The 15897-nt window shown below is 31.8% G+C and overlaps 1 protein-coding gene across 2 annotated transcripts in view; it reads right to left on the bottom strand.

Annotated features, from left to right (window-relative positions):
- The window catches only part of LOC143258568 (glutamate receptor ionotropic, kainate 2-like), a 33232-nt gene extending 18513 nt beyond the window's left edge, over window positions 1-14719 (bottom strand). The window contains exons 1-9 of one of the 2 annotated variants that reach the window (XM_076517731.1): window positions 14467-14719; window positions 11243-11398; window positions 8479-8730; window positions 7680-7858; window positions 4366-4419; window positions 3764-3925; window positions 2744-2899; window positions 2351-2455; window positions 1532-1645 (exon numbers count right to left, since the gene is read on the bottom strand). In XM_076517731.1, coding sequence (XP_076373846.1) covers window positions 1532-1645; window positions 2351-2455; window positions 2744-2899; window positions 3764-3925; window positions 4366-4419; window positions 7680-7858; window positions 8479-8730; window positions 11243-11398; window positions 14467-14551 — 1263 coding nt within the window. In that variant the 5' untranslated portion in view covers window positions 14552-14719. The remainder of the gene's footprint in view (window positions 1-1531; window positions 1646-2350; window positions 2456-2743; window positions 2900-3763; window positions 3926-4365; window positions 4420-7679; window positions 7859-8478; window positions 8731-11242; window positions 11399-14466) is intronic. The other variant, XM_076517732.1, reaches the window with a different exon arrangement.
- Window positions 14720-15897: the final 1178 nt, after the last annotated feature.

Raw genomic sequence — 15897 nt, 5'->3', positions numbered from 1 at the left:
ACGGATACAAATAATAAACATAGTTATGAGAAAAAAACTAAAATTTTGAAGTATCCAAGCGTCACAATAAACTACTTTATATTTAGAGAATGCAAGTGTTTATGTTTGTAAAAAAAATGCCTAATTATTTAAGAAGAAATGGAAAAATTGAAGGGATCCCAGTATAAGTTATTTATTCCGTGAAAAGTTCAAACACAGTTTTATACCTTGAAAAGATATCTGAAAATGTTAATTATTCTCTCTTAAAATGACACAGTAGAGAGCATACCTATATGACTACTTTCAGAGAAAGTTTACGTCACTTTTTAATTACACTGGTTAACCACTTATTTATCTTTTAGCCCACCAGTGGCACAGCGGCATGTCTGCTGACTCACACCGTTAAAAACCAGCTTTGTATACCCGTGGTAGGCAGAACACAGATAGCCAATTGTGTAGCTCTGTGCTTAATTCTAAACAAACAAACAAACAAACCAAATTTATCTTTTAAGTTAACGTCATATGAATTCCAAAGTAAGTAAATGAAAGAAGTTGGGTTTATAATCATTCTCCATTTAGTAGTGATAAAGAATTATCTACAAGTCTCTCCATAGCTTGTATCCTAGTTTCTTGTAGAACAACAAATGTGATAATGTTATCAGAATCCTACACAGCTTGTGCCCTTGCAACTCTAATTACGAGCAAAACTCGGCAACTTTTAGAAAACTAAATTACTTATGAGGCTGAGATGTTTTTAAACAGCGGTAAGTTTGAGAGTTTATAATGTTAAAAATCTGGTTTTGATTCTCGCAATGGATAAATATTCCATTATGTAGCTTTGATCTTAACAACAAAGTAGTTTTTTTAAAACTACCTTTTTGCAGTAAAACATTCTACAGTCGACAATTAAACTTTAAAATTTGTAAATGCAGAAAAGCGACAGAAAAGAAACATATTATTCTTGAAAGTTGTGTTTTGTTATATCACAAAGATATACGATTGGCTAATTGTGCTGTGTCTACCACACAAATTGAGTAACGATATTTAGCGTTAAAAACGCTCGAGCTTACCGCTGAACTACTTGGGACTTGAGTTTGTTGAATAGTTTTGTTTGTTTCAGAGCAAGGCCACATTGGTCCTTCTGCTATGTCCACCACAGGGAATTAAACCCTGATTTTAGTGTTGTAAGTTCATAAACTTACTGCTGTCTCACATGGAGACAAGTTGTTGGACAGACAAAATTTTGTTCAAAGAAAATTAAAAAGTAAAATGCTGTTTGTGTAAAAGTAGTGTGAACTACGTATTTGGACTTTCTAAGATTCGACAAAAACAGAGTAGGATTAATAAATTATATTTCTACACTACAAATCGCCTAACTAGTAACATTACATCAATTTTATACATGCATTTTGCAAGCCAAGTTACATTTTTTCTCCTTTATTTAAAACTGCTCAGTAACCCATACTTAAGCGTCATGCGATTCGATAACTTTACTGAACACGTCGAGGTATTAATCTTCATACTGCTCTATACGTAAGGATATGAAACTTACAAGAAGAGTTGTCACCACAAGAGTCTTGTTTTTCAATGATTGGATAGCCTCTTGATAAGCCTTAGAATAGTTTCCAGTCATGTTGATACCCACGTGTGGAGTCCACTCTCCCACCTGCGTAAACCAGTTATATAACTTTTGCTTTGAAAATTATATAACAGGCCAATTCAGCAGATACAAGATACAATCTTCGCTTTAGATTTTGTGCTCCAGACATGAAAAACAGTTAATATGTTAAATAAATGTTTTTTGTATAATTTCCAAGCAGTTTTTCCCAGAATGAGCTTACGTATCTCTCAATAAACTTTCCATTGTACTTAAAATTTTTGAAGATCACGTATTTGAGCTTTGATCTATGAGAACATTAACATTGCGTCTACCATTTGTTGCAGAATGCAAACAAAAACAAAAAACAGAGTGAAGAGATATTAAGAATAAGAAAATAGTTGAAGGGGTTAAGGTCTGTAATTTCCTACGTAGTTTCTAATTCTAAGTCATATCTCCATATAAAGCTTAATATTTAAAGAAGTGGCTACTTATATATGTGATTCATAAGTACTTAACTTTTAAACTATCAAAATATATATATTCTCTTTTATAAACGCTCAAACCATGAAATCATATGTACTATGCTTCTTAAATGAGTACTTAAAGTAATACTATCACGATATTTTTCTGGTTCCTTTATAGCTTATAATATCATACAGTGTTTCAGCTATTAAACAACAAAAGCTTTTAATCTAAATTTTGCGAGAACTGAATGTACTAACATATTCCATTTACTGAACAAACATGTATTTACGTGCATGCTGAAAATACCTCTTTCAGCCCTTCTTGGCCCAGCTGAAGAATTTTCAAATTGAAGTCAGAACGAAACCCATACTGATCAAATTTAACGTTTCCCGTAAGACCGTTGATATTTATCTAGAAATGAGAGAAGCAACGCAGTTTCTATTAAATTAAAAATACGTTAATTTTAAACGTATTGTAAGAGCATAGGATGTAAATTATTGGGCAATCAAAAGTATTAAGATTAATTATAAGACACAACTGTTAAAGAAAGTAATTAGTTAGATGTTCTTCGTGTCTTTGTATAGTACACCATAAAGCTTGCAAAATATAAATTTTACATTGATGAAAAATATTTTATGCGTTAGACTATCCGCTTAATTCAGACAGAGAAAGAAAAGTAACAAAAGTCAGCTTATTTACCATTCTCATGTAGTTAACAATAGAATTTCCATGAGGCCATGGTTGTTCAGCTTGGCATGAGATTTTACGGATGTCTATCTTTCGGCTGGTTCCGTCTAAGTCATGTAGAGCAGTAGAAAAAAGTTTCACAGCATCATATATTAGCGCTACGTCAGTCTAAAAAATAGATTTATATATTAGCGCTACGTCAGCCTAAAAAATAGATTTATATATTAGCGCTACGTCAGTCTAAAAAATAGATTTATATATTAGCGCTACGTCAGTCTAAGAAATAGATTTATATGTATATATATATATATATAAATACAATTCGTTTAAGTTTAACTTTGCGCACACAGAATGAATTAAGACTAACATCTGCATACAAAACAGAAAAAACAAAAAATATTAATAATATATTGACATAACTTTTCGTCGAACATAGTGTTTTGTTGTATATATTAATATATTACCACTTATCTTTGCGCAAAGACTAGTTTTCAACCTCAACTATTTGTGCATGAGATAAACGGACAGACCTCTAAGGTTCAATCATAGATGCTCCTAGTTTTGAACTACTAATCAGAAGGAAGGCAGCTGGTCAACAGCATCCGTAGCCACAATGGCTTTATCTGGCTTTTTCAGTCGAATAAAAGAAATAACTGCCACTTTTATAACACGCTTAGAAGGGCTGTGCAGAGCGCTCTCAGTGGCATCACAGTTGGACACTAACAACCAGGCCATAACCTGTCTGTTACAAATAGATACGTAAAAGGAATTCGTAAACACACTAAAATATTTATAAGAGGTGTGAGTACAAAAGCCAAAAACTAGCAATTAAAGAAAAAAACTCCGGGATAACTGCTAAATTATCCAGCGATGAGAAATGACAAATACACCCTTTCTTTTTATTATCGATTGATCAAACGAAAGCTTTTTTTATGAGTTGTAAAGGCATTTATTCATCTCCTTCAGCCTCAGCCAACATTATTTACCTTTGATTGAATGTATATATTTTTTTTACTTCTATCACTCACTTACATTAAGTGCTGTTTTTTTTCCCCCGTTGTCGAAATCATCGTATTCTGTTTTCCAACTGCGAAGAAAATCAAAATACTCGCGTGCTTTTTCGTCCACCAGTCTAAATCCCGTGATGTTGGTACCGCCATATTGGAAGTCTTCCAAGTCGACAGTGTGCAAATCCTAAAAGATTTTAGAAGAGTGTCAAAATCAAATCTTCAAAACAGAATGCAGTTTTTCATAATTGATAATGAATAAAGCGAACTCCAAGAACGAGATGAAGTAGTAGATAAAGATTTATAAATACCTTTACAATCCTACTCGTGATGCTTCTTAAGAGTAAGAATAAGCAACAAATTAGCTTTTTAAATCTTCTTCACTGACTTATAAACAAGGCATTCTATTTCACAGACAAGAAACATTGAAAGCAATTTACAAATGGAAAAGAAATATTATTAGTAAATCATCAATACTAAATATAACATGAATAGCTTTATTATTCTTGTCATGTTAATTTTTATGAAGCCATCTTGGTTAAACGCAACTGTTTTATTCTTATATTATGCTTAATGTTTCAATGTGGAATAAAACAACAAAAATAGAAGAAATAGAACCAAACTCACCAAAGAGGTTAAGAAATAATTATGATATTCTGACATCATGTCCACTTGTTGAGCCTACAGATTCAGAGCAAACACTTTTAAATCGTTTTTATATTTTAATTCGTACAAATATGCATTATATTATTGATATTGTCATCCATGTCAATATCACGAGCGGTAAAGAAAAACTTATTAAACAATCGTAGCTATCTAAATATCGTAATTTACAGAAACATTTAATACATAACTAGAAGAATGTGCCGAAATTTGACAAAATGTGTAGAGTTTTATTTCACTCTATTCGCATTCTTACCACATAAAATCGAATATTTAGCCATTAAGATATGCTATTACTACAAGTTCGTTTAAGATTTAAAAACCATGCCAAGCAATATTGATATCAAGAGAACCTACCCGATCCTCAAAGGCTTTAATTAATAATCCTTGTTTATATACACTTTATAACAGCAAAACAACTTTATAACTCTTTTTCTCTCAAACATTTTAATTAGTGGTCCTTTTATTTTACATTTGTTAACATAATTCTCATAACTCAGCAAAATATGACCGCAAACCTATATTTAAATGAGCTTACTGCACATGCATTATCTTTAAAATATAAACAAGTAAGAAATCTTTTATTAACATAAAACGACATAAACAATACACTGAAAACTGCCTTTTAAAAATATCATTTTGATGTTACAGCATCACATGAAAATAGCGATTTAAAAAATTTGCATCAAGAAAACGTTTTCATTAAATTTTAAAGTATACACAGAAAGCACCCCGTTAGTACAGCGGTATGTCTTCGAATTTACAAAGCTAAAATCAGGCGTTCGATTCCCCTCGGTAGGCTCAGCAGATAGTCCAATGTGGTTTTGCTATAAGAAAACACGTAAATTCATTTATAAGAATCGTTCTTAGTAAGCCTTACGCCTATATATATAATTATTTTTTTGCAGATTTCCTTTTCTCTTCTTCTTCGCAATGGACGGACAGACATTTGTTTTCCTAAATTATATTATTATGCTAAAAGAACGTGTCAAAATTCTACAAAATATAGGAACTTGTGGTATTTCAAGCCACTGACTAAAACTAAGGCCATCCAAATTCAAAGTGAATCAGCTCTTTAAAAAACTTTCTTGTGATTAACACTTTCAGAGACCTAAATTTTTAACAAATCAAATGACATTTATATGCAAAAACGGCTCGCTTGGGCTGAGAAAACACTTAACAACAACAACACAACTCAACAAGTGGGTTTCTCGTCATCACTGATTATTAAATCAAATGACAGTATCCTGGATAGAGTCATATAGAGTTGGCCGTGAGAAAAATTGGCCTACTTAAATGTAATTCCAACAGATACTATTTACCCAGATTATATTGCCATGAGATTTCTATTTGGAACTTAATAAATCAAAAATATTCAACCAATTTAATATAAGATTACACTTTCTAAATAGACGTCTTGCTGTTTTATTTTATATTACGTTCCTAAATTAACCAAGTATTAGGTACTCATCACTGGAGTTTATGTTTATCTGAATAATACCAATTAAAAGATAAATTAGGGTAAAAACTATTGTTACGACAGTTATTACAATTATCCTATTACCCATGACGCCAGTGCATTAGACCCGCGTGTGACGTATTTATAACGCCTTATCTGTACCATGAAAATTGAGAAAAATGAAGTTCTCTGTGACAGGGAAATGGAGGCAAAACGGAAAAATTATGACCCATATTGCAAGTCTCTATGCTATAGGATAACCATTTCATGAAGTTGTGTGTTGTACATCGCGAAATAAAAAAGTTTATCCAGTATCATATAAGCAAGAGTTTCATTATAGTATGATATACTCTAATAACTAGAAAGGGGATTCAGTCTTACAGTTTAATTTTTTTTCAATCAAGATGTCTACCTTTGACATGTTAAACATAATGATAACTTAAATAAAGTGCATTAAGAATTCTGAGTTAATAGAACTAGCAGATGATTTAACAGTGTAAATAGGAAATTACTTGTTACACACCTTTAGTTACTAGTAAATCTTAATTGTAGATCCAAGATAAATAATAACTCAAACAAGGAATTTAACATAAAAGATGTTTGTAGTAATATAGAAGTGGGAGTTAGGGATGAAATAAAACCAAATGGTCAATGTACTTTAACTTCCGTCATTGTTCCCTAATAAACATAATAATAAGAACTGTGATTTCAAAAGCCCAAAATATCTTTCTTCCTCTTTTAAATGACCAGTCATTATTAGGGACAAAAAGCATTGCACCAACTATGTAATAATCAGTTTGTACAAACGCTCTCTATATATCAGATGTATATTCATTTTGGAACTAATTTATATTTGCTGCTTATTTTGCTTTCCGAAATTTAGGTTATTGTAGTCGCTAGTGTGTATCTGTTTCTGCGAATCTGTCAAATACTACCTTAAAATGTTTTTTTTTGATGTATTAGTTAAAAAATATTTGCCTCTTATTTTCAAAGACGTTTACTCAAGGTTAATCACGTAAATATAACGGGCTGCAAAACAACTTTAAAAAATAGCTCGCTTGTGATTTCTATATACAAAGGTCATAAAAATGGTGTTTTAACCCTGTAGTAAAGCTTATGAGAAGTATGTAGTTTTATACATATGAAGCGTACAAAGATTAACGGATCCCATAATGGTCATAATAAGGTTATAAAGAAGAAAGTAAAATGCTGGTTCTACTAACAAAAACAAAGCAATGATGTCTAACTTAACAAATATTATTTAACTTTCTAAGGCAACAAAGGGGGTGAAAAAGTTTACCAGAACATGCTTTGTGTACAGACGAATATTTCTGAACAGATGTGTTAGGTTCAAACCTGGTCAATACTAGGTATAGCAGATACAGTGTGGTTGATATATTCTAATACCTTCTCCTTCACTCAAAAAGTAGTATTGTACTGACACACACAAATATATGTTTTGTAATAAATTCGATGGTTGAAAACAAAGAATATCTATACCAGAAGTTCTAACATATATTATATTTATGACAAAACACAACAAAACTTTATTTCACTAATAAAAAAGTACAGAATTGAAAAAATAACAACTATAATTATCCAAGCTCCATTGGAGAAAAAGGTTAAATGAATGGTTCTTCAGTTTCATATAAAAGTTCCAACATATCTCCATGTGAGGCATGTGCATAGTATCACAAAAATTATTGGACATTTGAAAACTGAGTTTAAACACGAATTTGTATTTCTCTCGTGCTTTTACAATCTTCTTTCAAAATTAAATACCAAAAATATTTTTTACCGTTTAAATAAACTCACATACATGTTTTAAGACCATCTGAATTTTTTCGGTGGGAACGTCAATGATGAAGTTCTTGATCCCAGCTCTGCCTATTTCCTTAATGCTTTTACGATATTCTTTTCCTTGGACAAATTGTTTTACTAAAACTCTCCGTTCACGGATAGATGGGTCTTTCAGCAATTCTTGGAGACGAACTAACGCTGTCGTGAACAGGGAGAACAACAACAAAGTTAGCTAAGAATATAAAAACAACTGGTGCTAATGACGCGAAAAAAAAAGAGTTGACTAATGTGTCTGCAATAAATAAAGAAACGTCCTCTTTTTTATTGGTAGCAAGCTATATAATTATATAACGAAAATCGCAAGCCTTATTGAAGTTATACTCTACTTAAATGTATATTAGAAAAACTATAACGTGGAAATCACAATATGTAATACAAATTTTTGAGATATCTGAAAAGGTAGGATTTACACAACATTAAAAATATATCATGTACAAAGTTATCTTCAATTCACATGTTACAGACAGCACAAGAAATACTCAGTAGATTTAGCTTTAAAATCAAATATGAGTACTCAAACTGACAAAGTCCTATATCTCTATTGTTTTACAGTGTGCAATGAGTAGAAAGGTAGCTGTTTAAAAATGAAAATACAACTATTTAACACTATAGGAAAAACTCTGTGTAATAACTTCTTAATAAGGTTTTCATTTTTTATTATAAACTTTTATGCTTACATAATTTGACATATTTAGAGTTTTTGGACCTTAAACAAACTGAGTGTTAAACTTATCAAGATGAAAGTTAACATTATTCACCTTCGTTTTCTTCGTACATGATAGCAAAGGATTTCCAGTTCTTTTCCTTAATGTAATCACGATATGCTCTTCCCAGCGAGGTTGTGTGAGGGAACAGATTAACTGAATGGTTTTCGACTTGTGCTCGAAAGTCCCATCGGATCTCCACGTGAGGCACGTGCATAGCATCACAAAATGATTGGACAGTTGAGCTAGATTCTTCAGATTGTGGACCAAAGATGGCTGCTACTCCTTTACTAAGAAGGTCGCAAACTACAGGAACAACGAACATTTTTAAGCTAAGGAAAAAAGTACTAAAATTATAATAAATAATAAAATATTAATTTCTTATAACTCCTTAGTAACCCCAGTGACTTAGCAATACAGCTTAAAATCAGGTTGTGATACTCATAGTGCGCACAACATAAATAGCTCATTGTGCAATTTTTTTGTTTAACAACAAACAAAATCTTCTTGACAGCCGCTAAATATTTCCTAGTTGTGATTTGATAAGGTGGTTGTTCACACGTATCAAGGTTTTTAGAAGCGTACAAAACTCATGGTAAGGGAAAACACGAAGCATATGAAATGTTTGATAAATAGCTTAAAAATCAAAACAGAAGACAATAAAACATTAGCACTTTTAACATAAGGACCTGCCTTTTATTACGAGCTGAACAAGCATACAAATAGCACTGTTTTTGGACCCCTCCACAAGATATGATTTTTAAATTTGTAATATGTAATAATGGTGATGTTTGTGAATTATAACAGGTATTTATTCTAAGTTGAAAAAGTTCAATATTATTTTTTCGTTTCTGTTTTTTAAAATTAATATCGAATTGTTACCAGAGAGTTTATTGGAGGTCCTTTTAAACAATGGTTTTTAAATCGGATTTCTTAGATATAAATTACACACAAAGTAAAAATAATAATAATAATCAAAAAGTTAGGAAGGTTGCTTTTCACTCTTGAATTTAAAATGTTCAAGATATTTAAAATCAAAATTATTTAACATTTCCAAGTATCAGAGTTGAAAGCAAAACAAAAACAGTAAAAAGTGAGCTTATTTGAATGAGCAACCTCAGAAAGTGTCCTTTAAATATAGAAGAATCAGCATAACACTGTCTCAGAAATCAAAACTTTCAATCAGCCATTAACAACCCGCTTATGCAATGTAGCTCTATGTATCCCATAGCGATTACGTTATTTCTGCTTTCTATTTTTTTCTGGTGATGCAGATAAAAAAAACGTAAAATATGTTCTATGAAAGTTATAACGTAAAAAAATGTCTTGACAAAAAACCTTTAAAAATACATAATTGAACTGTTGTATAGATACCATAAACAAATTTCTGATAACCGTTAGTTAATATGGCCCAAAGTCGTGTTTCATTTTCTTCAGTTTGCTTTATTCAGTGCCCCCCCCGCGAGTACAGCGGTATGTCTCCGGATTAACAACGCTAAAATCAGGGGTTCGATTCCCCTCGGTGGGCTGAGTAGATAGCCCTTTGTAGCTTGGCTATACGAAAAACACACACACACTTTATTCAGTACACAAAGCACATCGTAACTAATTATAAATGTATTATAAGTAATAAGTAGAGAAAAAAGAAATTACCTCTTCCAATAGCTAACTGACATCGCATTTTAGTAATTCATATTAATCACAGAATCTAATAAGTTAACCCTAAAATTATCAATGGAATCAACCACCTGCTTTAATTAACTCTTTTTTTTTATGCACTAAACTGTTAGGCTCTTAACAACATACAAGTCACACAATACTCAGTTAATCTAATTAATTACTGCTGATGTCCACTATTTATTTTACATAGAACAGAAATGTCTTCGCCCATTATTTTTTATCAGTTCTTTATACTAAATGTTCTAACAAGTATAAATACAAAACTACTCTAAATTGTACAAATATGTGACCCTTACTGTACAAAAAACAAATAGGTAAATTGATGGTTAATAATACTCAGCTTCGAAAGAAATTTGGTGTTGTATACAATTGGAGTACATTGCTAACAACATGGATTAATTTTGTGCAAGATTAAAAATATCATATTATGTCTTGAGACAAAAAAATTAAAACATCTGATTTCAAAACCTATTTCAAAAGTGACCTTCATGAATCATATAATGGAACAAAAACGGAACTCTCATTAATTTAAATTAATTCATGCTCGGAAGTTGCATTGTCGTTTTGAACTTACATCTCAAGCTTAGCTCTATTAAATCAGCTACCAGGAAAGGAATAGAGTAACACATTATAATTTTCCTAGCATACTTCAAAAATCTATTCTATAAGGCTTGAAATGGCAAGGTTAAATAGTCTTAAATATTTATGAGTAACTTCACTTTCCATTATCCGTAGGGCTGGCATGGCCAGATAAGCTAAGGCGTGCGACTCATAATCTGAGGGTCGCGAGTTCGAATCACCGTCGCACCAACCGTGCTCGCCCTTTCAGCCGTAGGCACGTGATAATGTGACGGTTATTCTCACTATTCGTTGGTAAAAGAGTAGCCCAAGAGTTGACGGCGGGTGGTATGGTTTCCTCTAGGCTAACACTACAAAATTAGGGATGGCTAGCGCAGATAGCCCTCGTGTAACTTTGCCCGAAATCCAAAAAAAAACAAAGCATTATATGTTTTCGTTATTTTTAAAACTTTGAATTTATATTTATAATAATTTATATCTTTATATAAGCTTTAGGATTCTAAAATTAGAAACATATTATAATTTATACGACAATAGAGTAATAGACTTTTGCTGTAACCTTTTCTTGAGGCTTGAAAACTATCTTGGTGTCCAAGTTGTTCAACACTTGCTGAAAGTTGAGAGTTGGAAAGAATGGCGGAATCTGAATTCACTCGATCTATAGCAGTGCTGAAAGCTGTTTGCAGCACCTCATCTCCTGATTCGAACATGGCGCCTGTATTAATAGAAGGAAAACTAAGTGTGAAATATTACGTCAGTAAAACAAGTTTTCCCTAGGAATGCATGGCAAAGTAAAACAGTATACTTAAGTTAGAGTGAATGCTTCAACATTGTAATTTAAAAATGATACGTGTGAATTCATGTTAAAGGAAAGTTGTGGAAACGCAGCAACTATTCGCACTTGTTTGACTTCTTTGAGCTATCCGTACGTCCTTAGCTCGAACGTAAACACTGACGGCATTTCACCTGTGTAATTTATTCCAGTGTTATAATTCTCTGCGTTTTATAAGAATATATACATACCGTTGAACTGGCAGCAGGCTGTGAGTCTGTTATTTCGATTTGTCCATGCTCATAACCAATATGTTTGAGTATGATGAAAAATGAAATTATATAAAATAACCCCTGAATTAAATTCTTAATAAACAGTGTATCTCTATCGCTGTACGTTTACTAAGTATACAAAAGATCAATAGAATATTTTTATTTAGTAGTTTTGATCAGGTTAAAGAGCACTTTAAATTTTAAGAACACTTCTTGGACCAGTAGTGATTGGAATTTTGCCAATTTCTTATATATATATAAAATAAATAATGAAACAGTTTGTTTGATATGTTCCTTCTTAGTAAAATAAAACAAAAAAAAAAGTTGACCAGCAAATGTACAAAGAAAACCAAAAGGACGGTTAACTTAGCCCCCCTTAAAATAACTAGCGTTCAAACAAGTATTGTTGTCGCATGATTTTCAATACAGGTTGTACTTCCACATTTTGACGGTACGTAATTTAAGTATGTTGTTTATTTAATGGTACCTTATAATCGTTACAAGGACTGAGTGTTGAATTATTTTCGTCAGGTAATTTAAAAGAACCCGTCAGAAGAAGAACTGTGCTACACTATAACAAATAAAAATAATTCTTAGCAAATGCTTTACGTTAGGCTACCTGTTAAGTCATTTATATATGTATTCATTAACATCACTCATCTAAAGTTTAAATTATAATTCAATGTTTAAAAATCAAATTTTCAAGTATTTAAATTTATAAAAAATAATTAAGCTAAAATATTGGACATATGTTCCTTCACTCACTACTAATAGCCTGCAATAGTCTAAGTATTTGGATAACACGTGACATACCGTTAAAATCGTCCATTATTACTTAGCAGTGTTGGTTTGAATTTCTCGCAAAGCTACTCGAGGGCTATTTACACTAGTCGTTCCTAATTTTGCAATGTAAGACTAGAGGGAAGGCAGCTAGTCATTACCACCCACCGCCAACTCATGGGCTACTCTTTTACCAACGAATAGTGGGATTGACCGTAACATTATAACGTCCCCATCGCTAAAAGGGCCAGGAAGGTTGGTGTGACGAGTATTCGAGCCTGTGATCCTAAGATTACGAGTCGAGTGCCTTAACCACCTGGCCATGCCGGATCTTCATTCAGCGGCCTTACTGGTTAGTTATTGTTGTGAATTTCATTTCTTCACCAACACAAGGATTGCATTAGCGAATCAGATAATAAGTTAGGCCCCTTTTCTTCACTAAATTTTACGTTTTGGGAAAGTTTGTTTAGTTGAAACTAAGCACAAATCTACAAAATGGCTATCACTTTGGGAAAGAAATAAACAAATAAAACTTAAAAATATTAGTAGTTACCTCAGATGGGTTTTACTAAAGTCAGCACCAAGAAGTTTTCTGTACATGTTTTTAAACAAGTTAACCTAGTAGTTATCGACGCCATGAATATTTTTGTTTACTGTCATGTACATATTTTTTTAAGCCCGTGATATTAAATGATACATAGTTTAACCTATCACCATGAAATAGAAACATACATATCGGTACACAAAGTTTCAGAGATCCTATGTTAACCAGAAGAAACTATAGATATGCTATATTTATCATTGTAAATGATATTAATGTAAATATATTGGCTCTTTCTTCATAAAAAAAATATTAATCCTTTTAAATGTTAACTTCCTGTTGTTATTAATGATTCAAACCTTGTTACATACGTTGTATAAAAATTCCTCTTATTTAAATGTTGTTAATATCACTCATTTCTATTTATTTATTTTTGTAGCCACAACAGAAAGTATGTTAAGAAAGTTTAGACTTCACAAGCTATCTAATTTGTTACTTCTTGACGGTTTTTGTTATTACCATCTGATAATTATTATGTTAACTATGCAAGTCTACTTTCATTTTCATTTAAACCATCGCTTTCCCTAGTGTGCTAGTTCAAAATTTTCTGTTCAATGACATCTGGAAAAGTAACACTTGATATTAGTTCTGCATCATTTCATAATGATTTATTTCAGCCATATTTTTTTCTATTTTTTTCTAATTAATAGACATGTTTATTAAACTTTAGTACTTCTTTTTAGAATACTTTATTAATAGTCCGTTCCTCAGTGGCTCAACATCAAATGTGAGGGTTTATAACACTAATATCGGAGTGTGATACCCGCGGTTGGTAGAATATATAACCCCGTTTGTGTAACTTTGCATTTAAGAACAACAAACAAACATTAATATCAGTTTTTAGACTTTGAGATTTTGTATAGAGGCAGAATCGTGTTATTATGTGAGGTGAAAACCAACCACAATAAAATGTCATTTATTTTGTAATGTATTATTTATTGCATAGAAATAACAAATTTTATACAGGTCAACTGTGAAAATAGGCTAAGAGTAATGTAAACACTAGTTAAATGTATAGTTTTCATAAATATTCCTCTTACTCCAATAACAAACTACGAGACTTATTCATACAACTCGTTTTGAAAGTTACGTGGTTAGATTGGATAGACAATAACTAGGTTTACATCTAATTATCTGTCAGGATAATAACTGCAAAGTCTTAATTAATTAGGCAGATTACATTATTATACTTCAAATATTAAAGATTCAAAACATTCTTACAAAAAGAAATTTCAGTGAACGCTCGGACCAAAACAGTTCATGAGATAAACTTAATATAAGCACACATTACATGTAGAAAGAGAGAGAGGTATTATTACAAATTCATATTGTAAGAGAAATAAGTAAATAAAACTTACCAACTCTGATAAGTTCGGGTAAGCCTTGACAAAGTTTTATTTGGTACAAAAATCCCCAAAACATGAAAATATATTGAACTTCCATACTGTACAGGTTTTAAACGCAAGTGTCAAATTTATACAAAACGTTTAAAAGCAAGCTTTCCATATTTAAAAAGAAATTCATAGCGAACGCTGTCATAGTTGTAACTTTTCTATCTGTAGTTCATATTTTGAAACACTGTTGAGAGCTTTCTCCGTGCCACCTGCAACAACAGGTTCCACACAGTATACGTAAAACCTACGTCTTAGCGTGCACAACTGCCACGTTACCTACAAATGAAGAGATAGCCCAACAAACAGATAAACGAAACAGCTGCGTAAGACTTTGGCAAATACAAACAAATCAAACTGTGGCAGCACAGAATGACGTGTTTGGATACGACCAGTAATGTCGAACAAGCTTTGAGTTAACACAATATGAAACAAACCTAAAATGTATATTACGAAAATCAGCCTGATCTCTGGACGAGAGTATAAAATTAATCTAGAAACTTGGTAGAGACAACTAACTCTACAATATACTAGCACATAAGCATTACGTTTAGATGAGAGCATAACAATAGCTAAAGGAAAAACCGCATCCGTTGCTGTGGCAACCGTTCTTTGGACCAAAGTAAAGATCGGCTTCCTGCAGCTTGACTATGCCCAGACTTTATCGATCCCAGCAAGGGATCATCATTCAATAAGCCTTCTTGAGAGCGCTTGTAAATTCACAAATGATTGAAATCGGATTCTGATAAATACCACCCCAGAGACTTAAATAGTGATATTATTTTTACTAGCGCTTCTAATTGTAACTTCAAAATTAGCCGCTAGAAATCTATCCCCCAAAAAAATTATAAAAATTGAAAATTTTCCTTATAACGTTTAAGAACTTGCTTTCCTTGCTCGATATATTGAGTAAATGCGTGTTGTGTCGTTTCGGTGCTGCTGATCAGTTGCTACGATGGGTGATCGTTTCGACGGTAATTAAAAAAAACTTGTGAAAACTGTATTAAAAATACTTTAAACCAAAGGAACTATTAAAACATGCATACCTTTTGAATAAATGACATGTCGTAGCAGACAAAAGTGCTCGGGCAATTAAAAAAAGAAGAAATCTATTAAGAAAATAGTTTCTTAATTTGTGAATATTCTGTTGAAAATTGTAAAAAAAAAGTTAAAGTAGACAATGAGCTTTATAACAAAGCAACAAAGCATAAAATGAAAAAGGACATACAAAATCTAATTTCATGCTTTGACAAAAGTATTTGGGAAGGCAACGTATTTCGTACAAAACCACTCGTTGATAATTATTAACTTGACGATAATTATAAACTGAATAAGTACACAATATCAAGTTTTAAAAACATATTGGAATTTTTTATTAAAAAAACAATAAAAATGGTT

This window comes from Tachypleus tridentatus, chromosome 8 (assembly GCF_004210375.1).
Source record: "Tachypleus tridentatus isolate NWPU-2018 chromosome 8, ASM421037v1, whole genome shotgun sequence".
Lineage (NCBI taxonomy): Eukaryota > Metazoa > Arthropoda > Merostomata > Xiphosura > Limulidae > Tachypleus > Tachypleus tridentatus.
Note: the sequence above shows the minus strand (reverse complement) of the source record. Positions and strands in the feature narration are given on the sequence as shown.